Source organism: Primulina tabacum, chromosome 10 (assembly GCF_025594145.1).
Source record: "Primulina tabacum isolate GXHZ01 chromosome 10, ASM2559414v2, whole genome shotgun sequence".
NCBI lineage: Eukaryota > Viridiplantae > Streptophyta > Magnoliopsida > Lamiales > Gesneriaceae > Primulina > Primulina tabacum.
Window position 1 is genome coordinate 7488329 of NC_134559.1, and position 27452 is coordinate 7515780.

Here is a 27452-nt window from a genome sequence, read left to right on the forward strand (position 1 = left end):
ATTCAACGTAGTTATTAACATGCTTTTCCCAGGTGTAGTGTTTAATATTTACCCTTGAATTGTGTTACTGACAATCATGAACGTCTAATTTAATCGAAGAATATTAAATAGGTAAAAAAAATGTAACTGAAATCATAGACAACGAGATAGATGAAACTCCTCTTAGATGTTTGAACAGAGGACCAAATTTGATCGTCTTATAAAGGGGGAAAAAGAATCTGAGTAACTGGCAACTCTAATATACCTGTTAAATTGGCAAATAAATTTCAAAAATTCATCGTAATCCCATCAAATGGCAGATAAGACAACGATGGGAAAATTGTAGTAAAAGAAACGTATATATGTTCAACTAGAAGTCTGCACTTTGAGTATGGTGATTCTTGGAAATTATAATAAAAATATACTATGACAGCATATATTTTACTTCATAAATATTCTCAATTGCACAAAACACATAACTTAGTTTAATCATTGATGCCACCATGAAGGAAAATCACGATTTAATACTTGTCTAAACAGTCTTAAAATAATGAAAATTGTCACATAAAGATTGATACTGCCATTGGTACTCTATTCTTCCTCTTCAACAACCTTGGTACCCAAGCCCTTCAATCCTTCAGCAGGGATTTCTGCAACAGTAACGAGGGAGTACAGCTCTTCCTTGGCATCCTCATCATCATTTCTCTTGCGAGCAATTCGAACTCTGACCCTCCTTGGGACACTTCGAATACCCCTACTCCAAATTTGCTTGTTAAGCTTCACGTCCACTCTCACATCTGTGGTACCCATTGCTTTCTGCGCGAATTTTCTGATCTCTTTGATGGCCTTGGGAGCCTTCTTCTTAAAGGTGCTAATTAACATCCACAGAGAAAGAATAGTATCGAATTGACAAAGAAAATATAAAAAAACCAGTATCAATTATAGGCAGGGAACTGTAAATATCAAAACATAGAAAGACAAGATTGCTATGTTACAAATCAAGAACGGATGCATGAAGCCAACTATCAGTGGTGAAAGAGATGTGATGAACATTATAAATGATAAATATATGGTATCCAAAGTAACCATGAACGGATGTGATCAAGAAAACGGATGCATGAAGCCAACTATCAGTGGTGAAAGAGATGTGATGTAAATTATAAATGATAAATATATGGTATCCAAGGTAATCATGAACGGATGTGATCAAGAACGGATGCATGAAGCCAACTATCAGGCTTACATGTATGAGCAAATAGAGAACACAACTTGAGACACTTTAAAAAAAACATTGCTGATCAGTGATCCCCAATACCACCCAAAGCAAAAGCACACCACAACCACATTATGAAGTGCATTTTCATATTATATGTATTATGTACTTACATAGACTACTCCCAGACACATTTCCTGACAACAAATGAAATTCAAACAGTTCCACATTTTTTTACATTAGGCATCTCCAGAGAGCCATTGTAGCCTATATATCAAAAAAATATACACAAGGGTGTATCATGGGGAGGCAGACAGCATCGTTGTCAAATGCGCACAAAGCGCAGCGCACAACTCACACTTCAGTGCACTCCAAAGAGCACAAAATAGAGCAGGAGAAACCCTAACATCTTTGCCTTTTGCCCTCACGATTTAATATTTGATACTTGGAAGATGAAAATGATTATTTAGTATTTGATATTTCATGTTTCATATTTTTTAAAATAAATTGATTATATTTTTATTTTTTAAAATATTTTATTTATTGCGTAAAACAAGTAAAACGTGCACTTCGCTTTGCAAGTGCCAAGATACGTGAGTGCTTTAATGCGCCTTGCGCTTTTGACAACTATGACAAACAATAGTCATTTAACTCAACTAATTATATAATTTAACTTCTATAAGTTTTTTATAAGCACAAGTTTTGCCTCCCATGTTTCGTGTCATAAGCATAAGTTTTGACTTTCGTCTATCTGTGATCCAGTTTGCGGACCCCTTGATTAATGTTTTGGTCTTCCAGAAACATAACTCATAATTTGCACACCCTCTTAGGTAAAATACCACATCAATTCTACGCATCCACTCAATTTAAAAACACCAGTAAGCCGCAGAGAATTATCAAAAATATATTCAGGAAAGCAAACCAGATGAGCTAAAATCATAAGAAAACTCGGGACGCACAACCCAGCAGTGCAATTATTTTCAACAAAAAGTAACAAATTCCCAGCCAAAATGATAAATCAACCAAAAAAAACCATCAGTGAAACTCACTTGCCGAACTTCTTAACCAAAATCAAATTCCCTCTCAAATCGAGACAACCCAACAGCTTAAAAAAATAACTCAAGGAAGCGATGAACCCTAAGAAACATACCAGCCATGTAGCCTCCTGTGCAGGTTAATGGTATACTCCCGCGTCACCACTTCATCCTTCCTTCCCTTCGTTTTCTCAACCATTTTCTCTCAATCCTACAACTATTACACCTGCATTTGCAACAAATCAACGAAGAACACAAAACTTCAAATTAGAGATCAAACTAGATAGAAATAGATCAAATTCATATATTAATCAATCAGTGCGAGCGTGTGCGAGAGAAGCTGGAAGGCAAACCTGGAAAGGGTTGCGCGGAGGTGGGCGGAATTCAACTATATGAATGATTGGGAGAGGAACTTAAAGCCCTAGTGGCATAAGCTGTAATTGTATTGTTTATAAGAGCTATTAATGTCTTTTCAGTCATAGAGATATTATAAAATATGAACGAACCAGCCCACGACCTCAAATCAAGTTATTATTATTTATATTATATTATTAAACGTGAGATTTTTAGAATAATTATTTTTTGGTATTTTTATCTATTTTAAGAATTATATATATATATATTAATAAAATATTAAAAATTTAGTGCGGTCACTTGTAACTTAGTAAATAGAACATTTGTATTCTGAAGTCCAAGTTGTACGTTCCATTATTAATTTGTTTTTTTTTCCTCTTTTCTTTTTTCGATTTATTTTTTAATTTTTATATTAAAATTACAATGTAATCATTCAATATTTCTTATAATTACATTTTGATTCTCGTTTAAATATAAATTATATGAATTATAAAAAAAATTTATACAAACATGCAACGCGTATGTCGATGAACTAGTATTAATAATAATTTCTCACGTAGAAAAATGTTAACCATCGAGACTTATTTTTACCTAAAAATATCATTTTCTGATACATTATTTTCGAATAACTAAATCAGAAAATTGAAATTTTGATCTTTGGATTTTGTGATTTTGAGTTTCTATATTTTCAAATTTTTGTTCTAGTGCTTTCTTTGCCGTTTTTTTTTTTTTTTTGTTTTTGGTTTTTTATTTTTCTATTTTAATCATTTATCTCATCTTGCATTGATGTAAATTAGTGTCAATGTGGTACTCATCTATGTGGTATTATTTCATCACCATCGGTGAAAACAAAGCTAAAATTTACAAGACTAAAATAGAAGATTAAAAATAAAATTTGATAATTTAGACGATAAAAATCGTAAAAAAACCAATATACCGTAAATGGGTTTTTTAAAAAAGTGATACATACCGGTTATAATATATTTTTAATGTGGATATGTCTCATTAAGAATATACCGAACAAGTGATTATATATTAGAGAAATATACGAATTTCATAGCGTGAGATATATTTCCACTATCTAGAAATAAAATTTATTAACTGTTAATTAAAAATAATGATAAAATAGGAAATATGAAAGAGGAAAACTTGATAAAGCTTTGTTCATAATTCAATGATACCCTTCAATAACTCAACCCACCGGTAAATCATCAAAGGTGAAGAAGGCTGATGGCAGATAAAAAAAGACGATCGTTAACGCCTCGACCGATTCTGGTTTTTGTTCTAAAGCAACTACCATTCTCTTAATTCAAAATACGACATTGAAACTCTAGGCTTCAAGAGGACACTTTATCTGCAACTAATTTGATCTCTTGCATCCTAATATCCACTAGTTGCTTTATTTGCTCATCTAAATTTCCCTGATTCTCATCCTTCTCGATCATCGTCCCGTCGCCACCTTCCGATTTAAACATAGCAAAGGACATTTCCTGATCAAACTCGGTTGGGATATCAATTAACCGCTTACCTGAGCCTTCGGGTTCTTTCCCAATCACATCAGCTTTCACACGATTAGAAACGATGGTCATGTAGTTCTCCATGTACTTCTCTATGGGATTTAAGCTAAGGTAGATGAGAATCTCCCAGCACTGAAGAAACTGTCGTTTGTTAATTTTCAAACTTTCTCTGACAGATTCAATGATACTCTGTGAAGGTCCACATCGAATTGGCTGGCTGTTTTTTGACAAGTTTTTGTGCTTCAACAATGAAACAAGCGGATCAAGTGAATTATGGATTGGCTCAAAATCAAGCAGGCGCTGCACATCGATGCAGGTTCTCACGTGTTGAAGGGAATCCACTGGTTCTTCAACAGTTAGGTCATAAGCATTTTCTGATATTGCAACATTGTTGAGCACTTTGAGAAGAGTACGACCATAACCCTTTCGTTGGTAGGGAGGTACGATTAATACCTGTCAGCAACAAATTCATCCTATTTACCAGTCTATGATGGTGAATTCACCAATTGTCTATTATTCAAAACACAGACAAAAGCTATATATAAAAAAAGACACAAACCTGACCAAGACGTAGCCTCATGCCATCAGGGTATCGGTGAAAACGATAAACAGCTGCAAAGCCGAGCAACGTGTTGCAACTATCTTGTTGACCCTTTCCAACTAGTACATATATTTGCCAGCTTGGATCAGTGACATCAATAGGATTACTACCTGTGTCAATAGCACAATAATAAAAGTCAAAACATGTTCCAGTGGACAGCAATTAGTACTATATACTAGAGGTAACTCAAATTATTTTTCATGAAACAAAACAGATAAAGACAGTCACCATCAACAAGAAGAAGAATGAGCGACACTAATCGGCAATAAAGAGGCCCCACTGCAGTACCACCAACCCGGTAAACCTAAAATAATGAATCAGAAACAACAAAATCAAGAGAGAAACTCGGATCCTGAAACATAATTAGATAGATCCATAAATGATGATGTTTCTCTTCAGTAAGTATAAAGAACTCTCAATTCGAACCATAGTTGTTTCAAAATAACAAACTGAAGGAGAAGTGGAGAGAGTGCTCTCTTGCAAAGATTGGTAGCATAGATCAATAAGTCGCAAGAGCAGGAGAAAATAATATGCAGAGAAAAAAACTCTTTTCAGGTGGAATAAAGCTGCCTAATAATCAAACTATTTCATCTAATATTGTAAAAAGAGAAGTCCTTGTAGAAATATAATGATGATTTGATGACATTTATAAGCATTTGCTAGACATTATTCTCGCCCATTGAAGAGACGAATGATCATCATCATGAAATTTTGTTTTTAAAAACCTAATCTTCATCGCGTAGACCATGGTGGCAACACTTTTCTGCACTGAGATAGAGGCAATAAAAATTAATAATAACGTAAAGACATTCTTAACAGCTACCATAAGAGTACTAAACAATCAATTCAAAAGCAAGCACTGCAACATGTCTATTACCAATCCTCAAACCACCAGATGCTGAAGGAAGATTAGTAATGAAATCAACCATTTAGCCCCAAATAAATTATATAAGCACAAAGGCAAGTCACTTATAAATTGCGATAAAATTTGACATTCATGATCGATGAATGGAGTTTGTGGCTCAAATAAATCCTCATCAAGCAGAAATATTCAAAATGTTTTGGATTGGAACTACATCACAAATATACACAGGTACACAATATTACGCCACAGTAACACAGGAATCATTAAGGTAATCATGGAGAGAGCATTTTATTTTAATTTTAGGCAGAATGATATCCCAGGATAACACATTTTATTATTGCACTACGTGATGAGGATCAATGAAGAAAAATACTCACATCAACATTACCATGCTCTTCTTTCGGATGACACTTGGAGTTACCTTTGCAGCTATTAGAAGCATTGTTTTGCAATACTTCTGCACTTGAGACAATATTTCTAAATGCATGAAAAGTGGAAGATACAAAATTAGAATACAACAATTCATAAGCAGCAGCGTACATGAAATTCCTTACGGGAAAGGATTCTACGTACTTTACATAATTGTATTCCGTTGAAAATGTTTTAAGGAAGTCATCTTTCTTCTCAATGAGGTTCTCAGCAAATATATTCTGTCATGAATAAAGTACATATTTGAGTTATATACATGAGTTTCATAGAGAAGATCAGGAATTCTCAAACATGTGCTGTCAATATACCTGAAGAGACGACTTTAAATCTGTTATTCCCTTGCCTCCCTGATAAATATTGACAGAAATGGTCAATAGAATGTCACGAGGGAACATACATGATACAACTGAAAATGCCTGACATATGAGCAGCTAAAACTTAGATTTCCTTACCACAAATCATTTGGAAGTTATCGCGTGGATTGTGGAATTGTCACATATAATTAAGATCTTGATTTTATGAAAAAAAGCCACATGGATAAATATAAAGTTTTTGCAGTATGAACTGGAAAAATCGTCAAACATCAAAACTTTCTAACAGAACTCGATAAAAGAGATAAGGAACGCACGCCAAGTTATCATATAGGAAGATGGGGAAACGGAAAAGAGATACAAAATAATCTAGATAAAATGGTGGAATGAAGTCAAAAGCTTCATAATTCCACTTTTTTGAACTACATGTTCTTTTTCAACAAACTGAGTCCAACGACAGCTAATATAATGCAAAATAACTCTTAAGTGGACACCATTATAATGTATCATGTAAGAGATTCAAATTTAAACCATGTGTTTCAAAAATTTAAGGGAAAACTCAAAATGAAATCTACCATGTTGTAGACCATCAGGGAAGCAAAGAAACAAAGACATGATAGATTAGTGCACAGCAAACAGTTGCTAATCTAGGGAGCAGCTACCAATTTATTAAGTTTTACCATTAGTAAGTAAACACTTACATCTGACGAGCTGTCAAAAGAAATATCTGCATATGAATGAAAGGATACACTGCTAATCCAAACACTGATCTGCAAATTAAAGACAGGAAAATTAAACATCCAAGAAGACCCAATTAGATAAAAAAAATCATAGAGACCAAGCACGTGATTCCTGACGGCCAAACAAACCTTTTTATATAAGATGTAAATAGCAATACATCACAGAATGTTATATGAAGTTTATCCAACTCTGCGATCCTATTATCAACAGTTGCTTTTGCTAAGAAAGTGCCAAGTGAAACAATGTCTGTAGATAATATATTGGCATGGTCCAGAATGCTTCCAAATCGTATGGCCCAACATGGTTTAAAAATTCATTAAACCAAATACCATGCCCTCGTGCTATGATATAAAATCCAAACTCATCTCGAAAATAAGGAATAGAATGATCTTGCAATTCATCTTTATAACAATGTGGATTTAGTGAAAACACAGACAAAAGTAAAATGCATTTGAATAAAATAAGACCATCTAATTTCTTTTCTTATACACTGCATGGATACCACAAGAAAGGCTCTAATTTTTTACTGAGAAAAAATTAGCAATCAATCCTTTTTATCCAAAGATAATCTCAACTCCAATGATAAATATGTATGTCCCATCGCCGGACAGGCCACAACCATAAACAAAAAGCAATAAAGAAATCACAAGTATAGACAGTGGGAAGAGGACAGACAAGTCTTATGCTTAGGGTAAAGAAACAAAAGTAAAATTATGAACTTTAAGATTGGATTTAGAAAAAATAAATGAATAATAAAAAATAATTCCAACAGAATACCTTCAGACCCTGGTAACCATATATTCTACCATCTGTCTCAAAGAAATGGTTTAAGTCAACTGGCTCGATTTGGAAACTGTCTGGGGAATCTACTTCCTCCTTGTTCGACACTACAAATAAAAGTAATAATTAAAAAGCCTTGTAATAACTATAAGGAATAAACAAAATTTCAAGGCCTCATGTTATATGCCGATTGCTGCTATCATAATAAGTAGAAGTTCTTCAAATTTCTCACACAATAAGCAACCTCAGATTATTAAAATCAACCCCACTGACTAAATATTTTTAAAGAAGCAATGTCTAGTATCCCTCCCTATAAACTAGTGTATTCTAAGATTTCAAGAGCATTCGGTGGTCCAATTTGCTTCCACTTTGAGGGGTTCAACGATAAACAGAAAATTTATATGATAACTTGTCAATAGACAGGATAAAGCTACTCGGTTCAAACAAATAAGCTTCCATGCCAAATAAGAAACTCATAAAATAAGTTAACTGACTTTTAAAACCCATAGCCACAAAATATTACTCCTTATTCAACTTCGATTCCAAAAGACACAACTAAAAATCTGATCATTCGGACCAAACAATCTTAAGAAAAAATGTATATAACATACAGTACATAAACCGACAAATTAGGAAAAATTTTCAATAATCAGGAAACAAGTACCCAAATAAATCTTGATGCACTCGTTGGCTTCAACTCCAGCATCTGTACAGAAGAAATTGAAAAGAAATATGAGAAATGTAAAAGGAAAAATCCCGAAGCTACACTTCTCAGTGGGAGGAAAAGAAGAATTCAACCACAAAAGGAGAAAATATAAAGCATCAGACAAAATTCACCTACCAGCTTTGGAGAAACCGACGCGACGCCGCTTCTTTTGGTCGGAAATTGGATCGGAGGAAGAGTGGTGCTTCGTTCCCATTTCGGAGATTAGGGCTTGCCTGTGGAGCGGGAAATAGGAGAGGCGGGAAATTAACAGGAGCGGCAATGAATATTTCACAAGCCTAAATCTTATTTATTTAAATCTAATAATTTAAGAAATCAGAGTAGCACCGGGCGTTTGGTCTAGTGGTATGATTCTCGCTTTGGGTGCGAGAGGTCCCGAGTTCGATTCTCGGAACGCCCCTTCATTTTTGACCCAGTCAAAATATACATTTTGTTCCAGAAAAATAAGCTACTTTCCAAAACATATTTTCCTTCACAAATCAAAATCTCTATCTGATTATTTATATCATTTCTCCAACTTTAAACAATTACTTTGTAGTTGCAAACTATAAAGAAGTTGATAGGAACCAAGGAGAATTTTGTTTTTGCAACAAATTTACACACAAGGAAGCAGCCAAAACGCAAATCAAATCACATATTCTCTCCATGCTTGTGGTCTAAAATATTTGAATGAATCATTAACCGAATTACGATTAATTATAGTTTTTGTTATAATGTCATGAAGTAAACCCAACAATAAACGCTGCAGTGAATAATGATCGTGGGTCAAAAATAGTCCTTGGCAACCAAGCCATGGGTTTCTCAATTCTTAGTGTCAGCTCAAATGATAATAGACAATAATAGCATTATCTATCCACAGTTGGCAACACTCTGCACGTTGTAGTCATGGATATGAACCGAATGGAACGTGAAATTTAAATTGTTCACAACAACACTTTCATTTGATAGTACAGACGCAATTTTTCAGAGAGATGTATATTCCCTTATCGAGGAGTTAAAAACCACTACATTATGTACAACAATTTCTCCATCCAAGATACATGGCACACACAATTGAATGATCGGATAAAACTATCTTGTTCTTTGTTCCATGATGCCACACCTTATGGCAAACACAGCAAGTATAAAAATCGCCCGTCGACTTGATATGGCAAATAATTTACTCTTGAGGAAGCTTCGAGAGGTAGGGTACTAGATGCTATCACATATCCAAGCATCTTTGGTTCCGTCCTTCCACATTCCCCATTTCCAGTTCACTTTAGAGGAATAGGCCATACACCTCCAAATAAGGCTGCTGGTGACAGTAGATACAACATCCCGATGAATAAACATTGCCATGTAAGAGATGTTACTGCAATTATCCAATATAGAGAAAATTGTGGACAATGTAACCTCGACATCGTTAACTGTTAAATACGCAGTGATTTCTTTCACATCTTTCATTTGAGTTTTGGATTCTGAACCTCCACGGATAGGATACATTTCGAACTCGGACCAAACACCAGCTGTCAATGTGAGAGAACCCACATTTGGAAACACACAAAGCAATAACTCGAAAATGGACTTGGTAACTCCAACCGGCACTTCCCACTTTGTCGAGACAACTGTTAGATTCTTAACACTTCTTCCAAAAGGAAACATAACAAGTAGGTTGCGCAGCGCGGTAGATTCAAGATGAAGCTTTCTCAAATCAGCTAGTTCTTTCACTTTGAAACTGCCAGCTCCCTCTATGGAAAGATGCAAGTCTGATAACAGTGGAGTCTCGATAAGAAGAACATGTGGCTTCACACATTTAAGTTTGAGCTTCACAAGATTTGGTGCAAGTATCGTAATAGACATTGGAGCATTAGACAATGTCCAGCAAAGTGTTTTCAGTTTTATGAGATGGATCTTGGGATCTTTAAGTCCTCCAACCCCAATTAAATTGAGAACTTGCACAGAAGGGAAACATTCGTTCACCTTCTCCAAGTTTTCATCATCCAATCTTATAAATTCGAGAGTCAATGTTGTGAGATTTGGCATAGGAATTACAAAATCTACAGAGAGCCATGCATTCTTGATCTCTAACTTAACGAGGTTAAGACCTGCATCGACAGAACTTTCATCACATCAATCAACCTGTTGCAAAAATGAGCATTTCCAGAAATTGAATACTCCTAGGACAAAATTTCAATCTACATGTATGTATAACGATCAAGCTCCATGACCCAGCCAGACAAAGCATTAAAAATTCAAGCACTTTTGATTCATCACTCTAGAAGATGCTGCAGTTGTAACTTTTAAAAGCAGTATGATTAGCTCATGCAATCACATAAAAACTTAAAATTTAACAGAGACACAAATCCTAAATACAAAATCCAATGAAATTGCGGTAGTATGGTTGAATTTGATCAAGGTGAATGGATTATATTTGGGTTGATAAATTTGATCACGCACACTATCTTTGTACATTTGAAACCATCACAATTATTATTCAAGAATTTGAAATCAATGATTTCAAACAACACCAACCCCAAATGATCTTCCAATCGCAATATATACTCCAAATCAATACATGCAGCATATAATTCACAAATACTACAAATTGAGCCTATTATCAAAAGTGAATTTCATGGAATCAACTTGCCATAGTGAACTCTCGACCAAAACGACAGTATCAATAGCATAACATTGCCAAAAAACACACAAAATTAAGTTTATATAAAGGGTAAATTCAGCTCACAATAAGCAGAAATGCGGGAGAGCACGTCCGATCGCCGCCAGCAGGATTGCACCCAAAAATCTGATATCGACACCGATTTCAGATGCCCGCATACTTTAGGCAGCCAAGAATTCACAAAATTAGCTTCAGTCAGAAACAAATCATCCTCCTCGTCTTCAACATCGTCGTACGAAACAAGCCGCAGAGGCTTCTCGACGCCGATCGAGACGCTTTCCACGGTCTTCAAATCGGAAATCAAATTATGGAACACCAATTTAAAAGGGGTCATGAAAACACTGGTCGGAGGAGATCGGGACTTGGCGTAGCGAAGGTAGGAGCACTGGAGATTCACCGATCGGATCTCCGGCGCGAGAGAATTGAGGGTCTTCGAGGCGACCCGGCATCGAGCCAGATCGGCCGAATCGCTAAGCCTGCTCAGGATTTCGAGGAGGAGAGGTGGAGGGAGGTCGTCCATGGAGTTCGGAAGGTTCGCTACGGAATCCTGATTCTGTACGGCTTCGTCGAACTTGAGGATGATTATTGTGCTGCTGATGGTTGTACCTTTTCAGACAGCATTGTTGTACTCAGCTTCCAAAAATTGGTTTAACCCATTAATAATCATGACACATCTTCTATAATAAATGATTTACAAAATTCAAATTAAATAGTGGGGGAAATATTAATAAAATCAGTTTCTATTTAAAATATTTAAAAACGACAAAAATATTTTATCAAGATAATATGCATGGATCCATTTAGAGTTGTATTTATATTTATGATGATATTTCAAATCTTATATTTTAAGGGATTCGATTGGAAATAAAGTTGTCAAAACGGGTTAGCAGAACGAATAGATTCGTAACTTGCCACAACAGTGTCATTTGCAAGGTGGGATGGGCCAGCCAATCATTTGGACATGTTGATATATTGTGAACTCAACTCATCTATTTAGAAAAAGTAAAGTGTGTCAACTCATCAATTTTTAGGTATATTTTATTGATTGAGGCTGATTGTCTCGCAGCCCGACACATCCCATCATTTGGCATGCATGACAGAGTGATCGACCCGTCATTTGAGTGAGTGAGGAAATTGTTAACAAATCGACGGGCGACCAATTTGATGAACCTGGCTCATTTTGCCAATTCAATTTGAAAATATATTTGAAATGAAAGTAAAAAATATATGAGAAAAACACAAATGGGTTTCAATTCCGTCATTACATTTTTTAGCCGAATGGATATACAATATACATTTGAAATGGAATTCACTTATCCAAATGGACAACCGAGGATCGAACATCTATCTTGCTCATGCAGTGATGCATCAAGTTAGTTAAATAAGATTCACGGATATTCAAGCTAATCCTAGCATGTCGTTTCAAGAACAGTAAAACTCATCGATAAGATATTCAAATCAAATCGTAAAAAGAATTAAGAAGAAATAAAATATATAAATTTCAAAAAAGTAAGAGTTCATCCATGTTCAAAGTGGAGGGCAATGTGATGAAATAGAACATAAAACTTCGCCAACGAGGGCATCATATCCCTCTGTATAAACTTCTTCTAAAGTCGCCGGCAAATAGTAATTCCGTCACCAACAGCAACTTGAGAAATTTGCACGCGAGTATCAGCCGCAAGGTATTTATTGAACTCGAGGGTAGTAATCCTCGTGGCCAACCTGTCCGCAGGAACAGAGCCCTCAGGCATTGCAACCGTCCCTCCCCAGAGCGTGTTATCATAGATAACAATACCACCGGGTTTCAAAAGAACTAGTAATTTCTCGTGGTAATTCGCATAATTGTCTTTGTCCGCGTCGACGAAAGCAAAGTCGAAAGTGCCATGGTTATCAGGCTGTATCATCAAGAAACAGAAAAAAAAACTGAGAACTTAGGAGTTCACGTGAAAATTGCAGTGATAAACTTTTGACATACTCTCTTGAACAGGGTCAGGGTGGATTCAGCGGTCCCCATCTCACATGAAAATAAAACTTGAAACTTTCATATGTAACTTCAGAATTACATTACCCCCTTCCACACATTCAATAGGTCCACCCCTGAGAAGGGGTGACTCGGAAAGTATATACAATAATCTAAAAAAAGAGGTAAATTTGATTTGAGAACAGGCCTAAAATTTAGGCAACTCTTTCTTACATCTTCCAATAGTTTATCAAGGACCGGAAGAGCCTCGGACTCAACAAAATTGATCTTGTGCTTGACCCCGGCCTTTTCAATAACAGGTAACCCAATTTCGTAACTGCTCCGATCGAGGTCTATGGCCGTAATCTGCAGCACCGTATTTAACTCGATAAACAACTGGATGATAAAAATTAGATTTATCATGGAAGAAGCGTGACAGAAAGTTCTGCTACCTTTCCATCATCAGGAATTGTAAGGGCAGTTAGGAGAAGGGAATATCCAGTAAATACTCCAATTTCAATCGTTTTTTTCGCATTAACTAACATTAAGAGCATGGCCATAAGTTGGCCTGCATCAGGTGCCGTACCCATGTATGCCCTATGATGACAATGATACAGAGATGTTATGCTTACAATCGTACAATCGATCGAGAAGAGTGACAAAATGAAGTTTTGAGCTCACATGTGTGTGACTATGACAACTAACTTGAAGACATGGAGCAAGATGTGGATAGAAAAGTATACCAAGGATGATTAGAAGTGAGGGATCGAAGCTCCTTTAGAAATTCCGATTCAAATGGATACACACTTGTCTCCAGTATATACTATCTCACGCCAAAAGGAGGAGTAACTAGTAGTTCATGAAACAAAACTAAAACAGGACAATTTACAAGTAGGATCGATGAAACAGTACCTGGTACAGATCATCAGTTTGCAGCAATCCTTTATCAAGGAGAGACGTTCGTAGCATTTGCCTTATCCTCCATCGCACTTTTTCAAAGCCTATTCGGACAATGGAATAAGAAAATTTGAATTTTTCTTATGTTTCGAAAGTAGTTCGAAAAATTGAAATATTAAACACAAAACAACGGATTCTAGCGAGAGAACCCTTTCTCGCTCATGGATTTTCATACTTGCTACATATGTGAGAAACAACGCATGCATTTCAATAATAAAAATATAATAACAATAAAAAGAAACAGCCATCTTAGAAACACATGATTGAAACCCTGAATGAAAACAATAAATTCTGGAAAATGGATATAGATTCAGCTAATTTGTAACAGCATTTCGGAGACTGAGATTAAAAATTACTCGCAATTGTTTTTTTACACGTTGATTTTCTTGAGGTGTCTGCATCTTGACACATCAAACAATTTACCCAAGAATGAACAAATCCTGTACTCCCAAATTTAAATAAATCATCTAATTTCACCATAATTGATACACGATCCGGCAAAAAATAAAGATTGAAGGGGAAAAAAAAACACAGAGCTGATAATAATTGGGCAAACGATAATATTTCGACATCAACTCTGAAAATCAATTCGAAAAACGCAGCATGCAACATATTCTTCGACAAAGAGTAAAAGGAAAGAGCTAGGGAGGCACCTGAAGAATGCTGAGGGATTAGTCGTTCACCATGCTCTATCGAAAATGTCGCCAACTTTGAAGTGCTGTCGCCTGTTGGAATCTTGTGAATGTGGGCTGCACACGTGTATATAAATACATTGAATTTAATTTAGAAATTATAGCTTAAAAAATATTTAAAATTAGTATAAATGGTTTTGACGTATGGATAAAATTCGTTTGGTTTAAAAAAAAATTATTTTCAAAAGTTATTTTTTAAATTATCTTTTGAAAGTATTTTTTAATTTTAAATTTGCATTTTGATAAAGATATAAAAAGCATTTTTTATTATAAAATATGTTTGGATGAGTATCATTAAATTTTTTTAATGAATTATTGATATATATTTTTCTATTATACTTTTAAACAATTGAGTTGGTGCAGTAATTGTTTTTGTATGATATAACAATCAAAATGTAGTGTTCGAGCTGCTATATGGTTTCAGATATTTGAATTGTATCGTTACCACCAGTTATAGCTTTTAGTAAGCAGTAATTGCTCGATCTTACAATTGGTATCAGAGTCAATGGCATATGTATGATTATCATTAATTGCAAATAATGAAACTATTGAGGAAAATATCGATGTTTGTAATAATTGTTCATGCTGGATAGAACTATTGAAACGTGGTGTTTGAGCTGCTGTACGGTTTAAAAGATTTGAATTGCTTCGGTACAGCCAACTATAACTTTTGGTAAAACGACAAATGCTGTAGTATAATCTATAAATATAAACAATTAAGAATAATATATTAAATTCATATCCAGTGGCGGAGCCACGTAGTAAGACACTCGAGCTTTAACCCAGATGGTATGTAAATTTTGAATTAATATGATACTAGTCCGGGTACATCAATTTAAGAGATTAAAAAATTCTAAAGTTTGAAATTCTAATTCGGGTAAAACTATATTTCTGGCTCCACCACTGTTCATATCATAACAACATGCATAAATATTGAAAATCTTGATATAAAAAAATAGTAACTGTAACCTGAGAGAGAGAATCTTCAAATTCAATGGACAATACATCGTGCAATGAAAAGAAAAAATTATGGGGATAATTTGAAAATTTTTCCCCTGTAGAATGGAGAAATAGGTTGAGAGATTGGAGAAATCACAGGTACCGTATTGTTTTGAATTTCGTTATTGAAAAGCTCTTTAAAAAACTAAAAGTTATAAATTTAGGCTTTCGGAAAAACACTAATTCTAACTTAGTTAAGTGTTTTTAAGCACCAAAAAGCCCATCCCTATTTTTTTTTTTAAAAAAAAAACAATTTTCTTATTTTAGCTTTTGAAATCAAACGTATTCTAAATATTGAAAAGTACTTTTGTTTTTATTTTTACTTAGAACCAAAAGTAAAAAATGCCATAAATTTTAGTTTCTAAGTGCTTTTTTAAAATATTGATTGTAAACAAATAATATGTTTTTAAAGAAAAATGTTTATTTTAAATACATGTTTTTGATTCGTTGGCTTCTCTTACCGAACACACTAGACACCTAAGTATTTTATTTTTGTTATTTTGATATTTCATATTGTTAAATTTTAGTTTAGGCATTATCTTTCATTTTTTACAATTCTAGTCATTGAGAATGATAACGTCATACTATATAAGTCGGCACCAATACTATATCTGAAAATGACTAAAATTTAAGATTGAAATTTTATAATATAGAAAATCAAAATCCAAGGAAAACATACCTTAAAATACTGCAATTTTCCCTAGATATATTGCTGGAGTAGATTTTTTTTTTAAAAAAAACTTTTGCTAAAGAAAGTAATATTTTGTTGGATATTTCTTTTATAAAAAAAAAGTTGTTTCAAGATTATAATTCTTAAAATTTACTATATCGAGAAATGTGATGTATGTTTAGTTATGTTTATATGATATTTTTCTACTAGTATATATACAATATCATGTCAAAATGTATAATGCTATTTATTGATCACTCTTTCAATACTCTGTGTTCTTAACTCATCATTCTTAAAAATAAATTTTGCAAACTGACCATAAGCTGACGATCAGTTTTTGAGTATTGTAAATGGATATTTTGCAAATTTGGTATAAAAAACTGATACTTGAGGTTATTTGCGTTAATCAGTTCGATCATAACATATGAATAGTGTCATAACACTCTGTCCAATGACTATAATAGAAGTCATATCATTTTTTCATATGATGCAATGTATTGAACAACGTGAAAAAATACACGTGATCTTTTACAATCATTACATTAATTGTTTGAATATGAATAAATCGACTATTTGATGAACACAAAACCATCGCACTATGTGATAGACACAAAACCATATATTATTACAACTAGTTTTTTATGCGATGGTTTTGTGTTTATCAAATAGTCGATTTATTCATATTCAAACACTTTATGCATATAAAACTAATTATAATAATACATGGCATATTTCAGCTATAATATATATATATATATATATATACACTCTACTTGTAAAAAAAATTAAAATTTATATAACTTTAAAAACTTAAAATTTGTATTAAAAAAATTTATATAACTTTGAAAAAATAAGTTTAATATAAAAAATTAAACATCATAAAAAATAAAAAGAATTATATGGTATGATGTGGTAGAAAAATAAAATCATGATGCTACACCATGACACCAAGTTCTATTTTCACTGAAGTAATTTGTTTTTGGCTTATGCTTTGATTAGTTGTGCATGGTAAACAGTAAGCTAATGATTTGATAGCACCAATCTAGTTGTTCAATTCACACAAAAAATAAAGTAAGCTCCAATTAAAGTCTAGAAGATGCTCAAACGAATCAATCTGTTGTTTTGTATACACCCAATGAATCAAACGGACTCAAGCATGGTAAGAAATTACAAAACCTTAACAGTACAAAAACTGCTGAATTTGAAAAATCCAAATTCAGAAGAAAGAAGAAACATTCTCTATGTGACATCAATCACCGGTATCATACACGTATAAATATTTAATCGTCGACTTTAAAAATGTATACAAACAGAACCACCATTTAAGCTATGTGTAGAAGAATCTCATGTAATTTAAAAAATTCCATACTCTAACAATTCAAGGACGATTCTTCCGAAAAGCTTGTACAAAGATATCATAATCAGGGAGCTTTGGATGAACATGGCTAGCTTTCTGAGTACCATCACCTTTATTTGAATTAGTATCGTCCAAAGTTGCTGTCTTGGGATTTTCATTGCTAACTGAAGTCTCTGCCTTCGTCTGAGGACTTGATGGTTGTTCTGATGCATATGACTTGTGAGAGGTTCTAGGCTCAGGTTTTGTCAAGGTAGTTGGTTTCGAAGAGTTAGGTTGCTCTGATGTCCCCGAAACACTTGGATGAGGCTTAGAAGCCACTTTGTGCTGCTTAGGAGGTGAGAACACACTTGATTTAGCTGGCTTAATAGCCATTTTCGTAGAGGTGGGAAGTTCGGAATTTTCCCACTTCACAGAGCTCTTCCTTTCAAATTCCAATTCTCGTGGTGTCTCAGAAGTGTTGGTTCTTGTAAACTTCTTTTCATCCTCTTCATCAGAATAAAGCACTTCAGACTTCTTACGTTGTGTTTTGACAGGTTTTCTGTCATTGCTAGCTTCATCAGTCAAGCGCTTCAGACTTGAGTCTCATTTTGGACTCATGCAATGTACCATCTTTTGCTGAGCTGGGCTGCTCAGGAGGTGCCCAGAAATTTGATTTAGCTGGCTTATAAGGCACATTTGGTGAGGTTGGTCGCTCAAAATTTTCCAATTTTTTAGAGTTCTTCCTCTGAGACTCAGATTCTTGCTGGTTTTCAGAAGTGTCAGACACTCTGGATTTTCTGTGCCCAGTAGCATCATGATCAGGAGTTTCAGATTCATTCCACCGAGTATTGGGAAAAGATTTTGGTTTAGCACTAGATGAAGGGGCTTTTGTTCGTCGAGAAATCCCACTTCGCAGATTATTTTTTCTAGTAACAGACTCCTCTGGAGCATCGTCATCCAAATCATTGTTAGAAGAACCATAATTTGAGCCAGAAGCTCCTAAACTCGATTTTTTATTAACTTCTTCTGCAGCATTAGGAGTAACTCGTCCTTTCCTGTGACCAGAACTATTTTGTACATATTCTTCCTCCTCAGAACTACTATCTGAATCAGAGGAGAGAACGGGTATTTTTGTCCCCTTTTTATGACCAAACTTTTTGTTTATCCGGGGACTCTCAACAGCACGAGGAGAAATGGATCTTACATTTGAGGTGGCAGCATCCTCTGTCTCTTTCTTCGACAATGATTGCCCGCCCAACCGATTCTTCAAATAAGAGGGCTGGTTATAGCCTTTATGACGAAAACCACCAGTGAGTTTTCCAAAATTTAGCCCCTCGCCACTATCTGAATTAGATTCATCTCCATATTCAATGGATTCAATCTGAGACTCAGCAGATCTCGAGGCAGGCTTGCCAGAAGAGGATTTCCGAAAAGTTGACTTTCCTGGAGAATTACTTTTTCCTTTGCTACTTTTCTCCAGAATTTCCTCAGACATCAATTCATCATCAGACAACAGGGACGACTGTCTTTTGCCAAATCCTGAATATTCCTTTTTCTTACCAGCAGATGATTTCCTAAAGCTTAACTTTGCTGGAGAAACACTTTTTCCTTGGCTTCTATCCTTGAAAATTTCCTCGGACATCGAGTCATCATCAGATGAAAGTGATGACTGTTTTCTGCCAAATGCTGAATACCGCTTTTCCCTCAATGGTGACCCAAGTGATTCTCTGCTTTTATCTTTAATTTCTGATCTAACCGACAGACTGCTACTATTTTGTGTACTCGAAATATCTCTCGAGTCTTGCTTCACTGTATGTCCCAATATATTGATGCCGTCATCACTTTCAGAACTCGGTCCATCAGAATGGTCAAACTTCGCAGCCGTATTACTATCCATTTGTAAACCATCTCTAGCTACTAAATTTTCAGAAAGATCAGGCGATGAGTTCTTTCCAATCGAAAACAGCGACTGAGCGTTGGGCTGCAAGATTTTGCTTGAGCCAGATATAGGGCTCCACGAATCAGAATTTACTGAGGAGTTCTCAGATAATTTCGACGGCAAGTGAAATACAGACTCTCGCTCATCATATGTAGCGCCAAAATCATACCCACCATCACTCTCTGAATCAGACTTGTCAAAAACTACGGCAGCAGTCTTGTGGGTGCTTATCTCGGAGGCTTCTCCAGGAATGCTTCCCTTGCTACCCACAAAAGGATCCTCATCAACCACATGCCCAAAATTTTGGTCCTTGGAGTTCACAAAAATTTTATCAACATCAGAAATGATAGAATGGGCACGAGAAGAGTTGAGACTAGGCAGTTTCACAATCTGCTCTTCCATAAAATGCTTGGATTTCTCTGGCCAATCATTAGTGGACTCAGAATCATACTTGATAGACTGTTTCTTCATACCAATATCCACAAAAGAATCCTCACCAGCAACATGATCAAACTTTTGGTCCTTGGAGTCCGCAAAAATATTCACATCGTCAGAAATGTTAGAATCAGATCTAGAAAAGTTGACGCTGGATTGTTTACCAATCTTTTCTTCACTAAAATTCTCAGATTTCTCTGACCAATCATTAGTGTTCTCAGCTTCATATGTGAAAGACTGTTTCTTCATGCTCATTTCACCTCTAGATACCTTTAAAGAGTTCTTTTGAGAACGTGCACCTGCAGCTAGGACATCATGATCTTTTGTATCATTATCTTTTGAAGCTTTAGATTTTAAAGTAGTTGATTCGACATATTCCTTTGTATTCCCACGACTGTCCCCCTTGAAACTACCAGAAGTCTTCTCATTATACCTATTAATTTGCTCCCTCCGTGGCTCACTCTCTTCCAAAAAGGGTTTGCTTGCAGAATCTTCAGGGAATGGTTTACTTGCCAATTTTGATGTTTCATAGTTTTCACGGCCTTCATTTCTTGACACCTGGGCCTCTGAAGAGGGATTTTGCCTCATAATCCTATCACGGTTAGAAAGTTCTGCAGCAGCTCTAGCTGCCATACTAGCTCGTTCGGCAGATTCAGCAGCTGCCTGTGCTGCAGCAGTAGCATCTTTGAATTCCATATTCCAACTTTGTCTATCCAAGGAGGACTCGTAGATTTCATCTTGTAACAATCGCGTCTTCTTGTCTCCTAAATCGCAAAACAAATAGTTAAACAAAATAACAAGCCATGTTACAGTAAGTAGTCCGTTCACTTCATTTAAGTAGATTGTACCGGGGGGCTTTGTTTCAGGTTGGGACGCTAGGCTGATCCCATAATTTTGGGCAGAAGAGATATTTTCTGTCCCCACTAAAGTTTTGGGACCCTGCTGGGAGACATTAAATGTTGTACTATGTATCTTGTTGTCGCTAGAGGGAGGGGGAGCTTGGATATCTGGATCTCCAGCGCAAGGTGCTTCAGCATACAGGGTACTCGCCTTCCCAAATGTACTTGGTCCACTCTGATTAATTGAACAAATTGACACAGAAATCAGAAAATGCTATAAAATATTGTCCACCTCTAGTATATAATAATGTGAATAAAATCATATGCGGAATGCCTCAAAGCAACTGAATCTACCAGCAAGTCATTTGGTGGTACTGGATCTTTCTCATCAAATGATTTAGGATCCCAATTGACATTATGCTCCTCTGCAATAGCACTTAGAATTTTCATTTTGGTCTGTCCATCTGGTGCCACTGCCGATAACTTTTCAACTAACTGCAATAAAAAATGAAAATCAAATAATATTTGAAAATTTTACAGTGCCGACTAGAGCCCAATCATTATGTCCTCATGCGTGAAATTCAAGAACTAAATACCAGAACATACCATGCGGCCAACACCACATTCTGGACGTAGTTCTATAGCTGCAGTTGTGAAATCTTTCCCATATTTTGCTGTAAAATGCTTCCTGATGTCTAGAAGTTCAGGTACATCTCCACATCTTGGTGATGCAAAAACTAAACTTGCAATTGCTTCTTTCAGGTCAATCGGGATATTTCTACATAAAAAAATAAAAGAACAGATAAAATATAAAGCCTTAGAATAATGGGGGAATTATTTTAAGTAAATGGTAACTGAAATAGGCACAAATAACTTATCATAACCGAGAGTTTGAGATTTCACACCACTACGCATGCATAAAGAATGCCTTAGCACAGCCCTTACTGCCTAGTTATAAAATGCCTCCATCTACAAACCCAAAAAACTCCAGTACTTGACAAGCGTGTGGCAGGGGATTGCAAACTTTTCAGAGAAGCGAGAAACATAGAGGGAGTGGTAGAAATTTTGTTTACAAGACAATCGAATGACTGTCCTTCGCATAGCATAAAAAAACGTGGTAACAAAAATATATAGATATCGCAATATGTTCACTGAACCATAACACGAAGGAACCATGAATAAATCAGAAAAATGGACAAAACATATTCTTCAATGCACCATATTGTGGGAAAGAGTAGAAGGGTCAAATCCTTCAATTTCGTGACGTGCTCAACAGAAAGTGAAACCCATTTGGTTAATCAATCAAATAATTGCATTTATAACATACATACGATCCTAATTGAAAAGAGCACACAAGTAGAAGCCTGTGCTCTGATAAAAAGCTTATAGAATACAAAATAATTAGACCTATAGACCTAACCAACAAATGGATAAGGGAATGTTTATATTATTACTTCACATTGATAAGCAAGAAGCGACGACACTAAAATATGAACATCAAGTCAACACAAAATCATTCGTAAAATTTGGAAACTCGGAAAAGAGTCCTTTCCAAATCGCTGTCGGTGATAGATAAGATGCGTAGGTCAGTTAAATTTTATTCGGCAGATTAATGCATGTATAGTACGGTCACAATGATTCCTGGTCTTCTCAAATTTTAGCCCAAAACAAGGTTTCATCATGACGGTGCCAATGTAATGATTAAATGAAGAACAACGTTTTTGTAACAGAAACTAATGGGTTCGGTTCACAGAAATGTTTCTTTTCCAAATTTTTTAAATAGGAAAACACCTAGCAGTGTACTTAAAAAATAGCCAAACACCTTTGTCTCCTAGATACTTCTTTACCGTAAAGTAATTGTCGTGATGCACGAGCTCATTAGTATAGAGTAAGTTCTTCAAGAGATAATTTAGTTAATTTTGAAACAACTAAATTATGAACTATAAGTATCATGGTTATTCTTGGAGCATTCTGTCAGAAAAGATATACATACTTTTGCGATTCAATTATGGACAAACGTGAAACAATAAGTTCACAGTAAATCTCGAGAAGATCGTATGCAGCCATCATCTTCTCTTCCCTGATGACATGCTCAACCTGACATTTAATAAGATAGATGTGAGTATAATACCTTATTTAGGGTGAATACTCCAATATTAGATGATGATCAAAGCAGAAAAGAAAATCAATGTTTTCAAATTGGTGTTAACAACAAAAAATTTCCTCTGAGAGATGTAGACAGATATCATCAATTAGACAGCCTACCTAGCATGCTTATAATATATTTTAATTTTCGGTGAAAATGCTAATTAAAATTCAAGATTTCTTGGATTTCAAAATTTTCCACTATACGTAACATCAAATTGTATCATACAGATCTCATGATGGAATAGCAGATGTTCGGGGTAATCTATTGTTTATTTTTCATTTCTTAAATGACAAATTTTCTTTGAAGATTACCCTTAAAATAAACATGGATTATAACCAAAGCACAACCAGCACCAATTCCTCCTCGGGTGGATTCCTCCTTTTGCAACTTGATCCTCTTCCCCAGGGATCTCAAACCTCGTGGGATCGCGACCCTTTGTCCCGGCCATTATGTACCAATAGGTACTATATTGGATTTGAATCAGATTTCGGATCAAATCTATATTGATTGACTGTCTCCATTATGTTGTTGTTAGCAAATACCACCATTTTTTGTTTTGGATCTTTCAAATCATTCCCACAGAAGATCCGGACCCATCTTTTTCTGATCCTTCGAGAAAAATATTCATTCTCTTCATAAAAAATGTCCAATGTTTTCAATATTTCAACTCTTGATGTAATTAGGAATCAATCTCAAAGATCAACCTCAAAACAAAGAGGGAGTAAAATTTTTCTATGATAATCAACACTCTTTCTCATAAATATAGATGCCAGAATATTTTACAATCTAAAATATTGGAAAAGAATTTTGGAGCATTTGAACAATAGCTTTCAACAATAACATGTGATATGTCCCCTTAATAATTTCTAAGATCTAGGCACATTTCTACGTTCACATTTCCTGCACCAATGTTTATACCTAAATACAACTATTGCAACTAAAACCAAGCAACAAAGACCATACATTAACTGTATTTAGACTGGTTTACCAAAGTTTGAGAGAATACTTTAGTTCAAGGGTTTCATATATTGCAACATGTATTTTGCATTGCAAATCAAGACACAGAACCAATTTATAATCAGCAAATTGACATTTAACAGTCACAAGAAACAAAGAAAATGGAAACAGAACACATGGAATTTCATAAAATATGGATCTGGATTAAAACAAAAACAAAAAGGAGCCATAGATCAGTACTCGAATTCGCGCTGTCCGATCCTGACCAGACTCAAGCAACGGTGCTATTTCCCTTTTCATCTGTTTCACTTGAACTTCTTTCCTGTTCCTCAAAAGCTTCAGCCTTGATCCCGCTAGCCTCAGCGATGTCTTGCTGCATCAAATCAAGTCATCGCACTCAAATTCAACAAACCCAAAAACACCCAATAATGTCTATCAATAACCGAGATAAATAAAATTTACTCATTCAATAATCAATCAACTCAAAAATACATGTAACAGCGCGCCAATCAAACAATTCAAAACATAATAAAATATAAAGTCGAAAAACAAAATTTGCCCACGATATGGTTGAACACGAATATAAAATCACAGAGTGATTACCATTTGGCCGGGTTGAAGCTCCTGGAAAGCATATCCTTCGAATTCTGCAGAAACTTTGATTTCTTCATCTTATGAACAGAATCACCACTAAATTACACTAGTTGGGGGGATTGCCGAAATCCAAACCACGAGCAATTAAGTTATTCCTGTAATAATTGAAGTTTATTCGAGTAAAAGAGAATATGAGATCGATCGCAAATTCAATTTAGGCTGGTATTCAATTTCATCTTGTCTTCGATTATAAACAATGGAAAATTATAGGTTTAAATTGGGGAAACCTGTAATCCAGTTGACTCTTAAAATTACTCGTCAACGAACACGCCTCTCAAAAATCAATTTAAGAGTTGTTTTATGCTTAGTTGCTTGGTTTTACGGGCTGGCGGGACAACCGGGCCCGCCATTTGACGGCCATTAAATGATCCACTCAGCCCCGATCTAATTTAGGCCACGGTTTAGGCGAACCGACCCGTCTATTTTTTTTTAAAAAAATAGAAAATTAAAAAAATGGAGAAAAATACTAAATTTTTTTTAAAAAAAATAAAAAAATACTAAAAAAATTTGAAATTCTGAAAAAATAAAAATAAATCTAATCAAATAGTTAACTAATATTTAAAAACATTACTTTAAGAAATTAATAATGTATAAATTTATTTGTTAAATAAAATATAAAAAACTAAAGAAAAATTACAAATTAATTATCACTAAATTCATGAATCTATTAGTTGCACATGTTAAATAATCAAATAGATGTGATTAGAATGATACTAGTTGTGGTTCTATTAGCATAAACAAAAATTACTCCCATTGAAAATATTTTTATTTTTTATTAATATAATATCATCGGAAAAATAATTTTTTCTCGATCAGTGCATGTAAATATCGATATATACATCTATTTGGTATTCTTATTTGTAAATTTATTTGATATATTCATATTATATAGGCTTTATTATATAATTTTTTATAACATATAAATTAAAGGCATAAAATTACTTATGCAAAAAGAAAACTAAAACGATGGACGTAAAGATGAATATGATTGGTGAACGGTATATCAAAACGATGGCCCGTACGTTCCTGCAGCTAGCCGTGATCTGAATTTTCTCCAGAATAGTTGCGCTCAATCGAAGACGAAAGGGGTTGCACATGGACTGTTAAGGAAAATGGATTTGCTAGATTTCGGTTTCAGATGAATGTTCGGTGAGAGCTTCCTCTCCAATTTTTTCTATCATTTTTTTTTTTCATTTTCGATTAAGTCAGAAGTTATATAATATATGATTGATCTAAAAATAGATTTATATTGATTTTTAAAAGATTTATTCATAAATTTAAAAGTTATTTAAAAAATGTATCATATTTAGTCCTATTATGAAAATGAATGGAAGAAGTCAACAGAATATTTATAGAATAGATCTTTTGTCAAACAGTCTCACGAATCTTTATCTGTGAGACGGGTAAATCCTACCGATATTCACAATAAAAAGTAATACTCTTAGTATAAAAAGTAATATTTTTTCATGGATGACCCAAATAAGAGATCCGTCTAACAAAATATGACCCGTTACACCGTCTCACACAAGTTTTTGTCATATTTTATATATATATATATATCATTTGGATTAATAAATTACCATACAATAATTGGAACGGGTCTAATTTTTTTTATATATTTAAAATTTAAACATGGAAATTATTAATTATGTAATTTACGTCAATAAATGGTCATACAGGTTGTATTAGGAAGGTGGGTGGCCCTGGCCCATGAATTGACCCATTAACTTTGATGTCAACTTATAATATAGTATTTGCTAAAAATTGAAATTATAATTTAGTGTAGAATGACGCGTGAAACTTGGTAAAAGTTGAAAGAAACAATTAATGAGAAACGCAAGGAAAGTTAAAATATGTCGATACATCCCTGTTCGTTACCCCTGTGGTTTCAGGGAAAGAAGCCCATATAAACTTTTCCACCCAATCCATGTTTTTCTACTGATCTAATTTGAGTTTTTTCTCTTATCAACTTGAAATTTAAATCTAATTTTTCAAAAACTAGAAAAGTATCACAAATTTACAATTATTTTAAGACAATACTAAACGAAAGCATGATGATCATGGTTATTATGATTACTCTAAGTAGACCAAATATGTAAGTAAGTCAACTTCTTAAAAATTTTACAAAGTCAACCTAGCATTGAGCTTATTAGACTTAAAGGATACAGCCACGACTTCTTATATATTGATGCAATCAAAAAAATCGCACCCAATAAAATATATTGAATCGATGATCACAAACCAATTTCTTCAATAAACCCAATAAAAATTCTCCAAAAATATAACTGCGTATCAAAGAAAACGGGTGAGATGACTCCGCCAGAAGGCGAAACCTAGGGTTAGGAGCCCTTTATTTATAGGTGTGAAGTGGTATAGAATTTTGTAATATATGGTAACTAGATTTGTGCATATCTATATGATATTTTGTAATATCTTTAAAATATAATTGATAATATGATATGATTTTTACTATATCATCATATATGATATTTTTCTTTCTGCCACCACAAAATAAAATTGTTTAAAAAAAATTAATTTTAAGCCACAGAGCCCGGCGTATGATTGGTTCATAATGTCCCAACAACTTGGATAATATTTTTTTAAAAAAATAACTATTGAGATATCAAGTATCTCTTGATTTAGTAACAACTAACAAGGGTA

The 27452-nt window shown here is 34.4% G+C and overlaps 5 protein-coding genes and 1 non-coding gene across 6 annotated transcripts; 1 reads left to right on the forward strand and 5 right to left on the reverse strand.

The window, feature by feature from the left end:
• Nucleotides 1–377: 377 nt before the first annotated feature.
• Nucleotides 378–2692, reverse strand: LOC142505599 (large ribosomal subunit protein eL31). The gene is made up of 3 exons (XM_075618656.1): nt 2580–2692; nt 2343–2452; nt 378–850 (listed from the first exon to the last, which is right to left on the reverse strand). The coding sequence occupies exons 2-3, from the start codon at nt 2423–2425 to the stop codon at nt 571–573; spliced, it is 363 nt and encodes a 120-aa protein (XP_075474771.1). The 5' UTR covers nt 2426–2452; nt 2580–2692; the 3' UTR covers nt 378–570.
• A 1006-nt stretch (nt 2693–3698) lies between these two features.
• Nucleotides 3699–8800, reverse strand: LOC142505562 (histone acetyltransferase type B catalytic subunit). The gene is made up of 10 exons (XM_075618599.1): nt 8666–8800; nt 8489–8530; nt 7822–7931; nt 7005–7073; nt 6301–6339; nt 6137–6213; nt 5941–6040; nt 4927–5002; nt 4657–4808; nt 3699–4550 (listed from the first exon to the last, which is right to left on the reverse strand). Exons 1-10 carry the CDS (start codon nt 8742–8744, stop codon nt 3918–3920), a joined length of 1377 nt encoding a protein of 458 aa, XP_075474714.1. The 5' UTR covers nt 8745–8800; the 3' UTR covers nt 3699–3917.
• A 76-nt stretch (nt 8801–8876) lies between these two features.
• Nucleotides 8877–8948, forward strand: TRNAP-UGG (transfer RNA proline (anticodon UGG)). Its single transcript has one exon. It is a non-coding gene; the product is annotated as a tRNA-Pro (tRNA).
• Nucleotides 8949–9313: 365 nt separating this feature from the next.
• Nucleotides 9314–11864, reverse strand: LOC142505725 (F-box/LRR-repeat protein At4g29420). The gene is made up of 2 exons (XM_075618828.1): nt 11271–11864; nt 9314–10632 (listed from the first exon to the last, which is right to left on the reverse strand). Exons 1-2 carry the CDS (start codon nt 11722–11724, stop codon nt 9740–9742), a joined length of 1347 nt encoding a protein of 448 aa, XP_075474943.1. The 5' UTR covers nt 11725–11864; the 3' UTR covers nt 9314–9739.
• Nucleotides 11865–12474: 610 nt separating this feature from the next.
• On the reverse strand, nt 12475–14853 carry LOC142505563 (cation-dependent phenylpropanoid and flavonoid 8-O-methyltransferase 1-like). Its single transcript, XM_075618600.1, has 6 exons — nt 14775–14853; nt 14077–14165; nt 13908–13987; nt 13617–13761; nt 13399–13530; nt 12475–13099 (listed from the first exon to the last, which is right to left on the reverse strand). Exons 2-6 carry the CDS (start codon nt 14131–14133, stop codon nt 12812–12814), a joined length of 702 nt encoding a protein of 233 aa, XP_075474715.1. The 5' UTR covers nt 14134–14165; nt 14775–14853; the 3' UTR covers nt 12475–12811.
• Nucleotides 14854–17536: 2683 nt separating this feature from the next.
• On the reverse strand, nt 17537–24999 carry LOC142506129 (uncharacterized). Its single transcript, XM_075619281.1, is given in 8 exon segments — nt 17537–18397; nt 18399–20956; nt 21041–21266; nt 21386–21526; nt 21638–21809; nt 23025–23128; nt 24378–24510; nt 24741–24999. Coding segments are annotated over 8 exon segments (3939 nt in total). The 5' UTR covers nt 24809–24999; the 3' UTR covers nt 17537–17860.
• Between the last annotated feature and the right edge of the window lie 2453 nt (nt 25000–27452).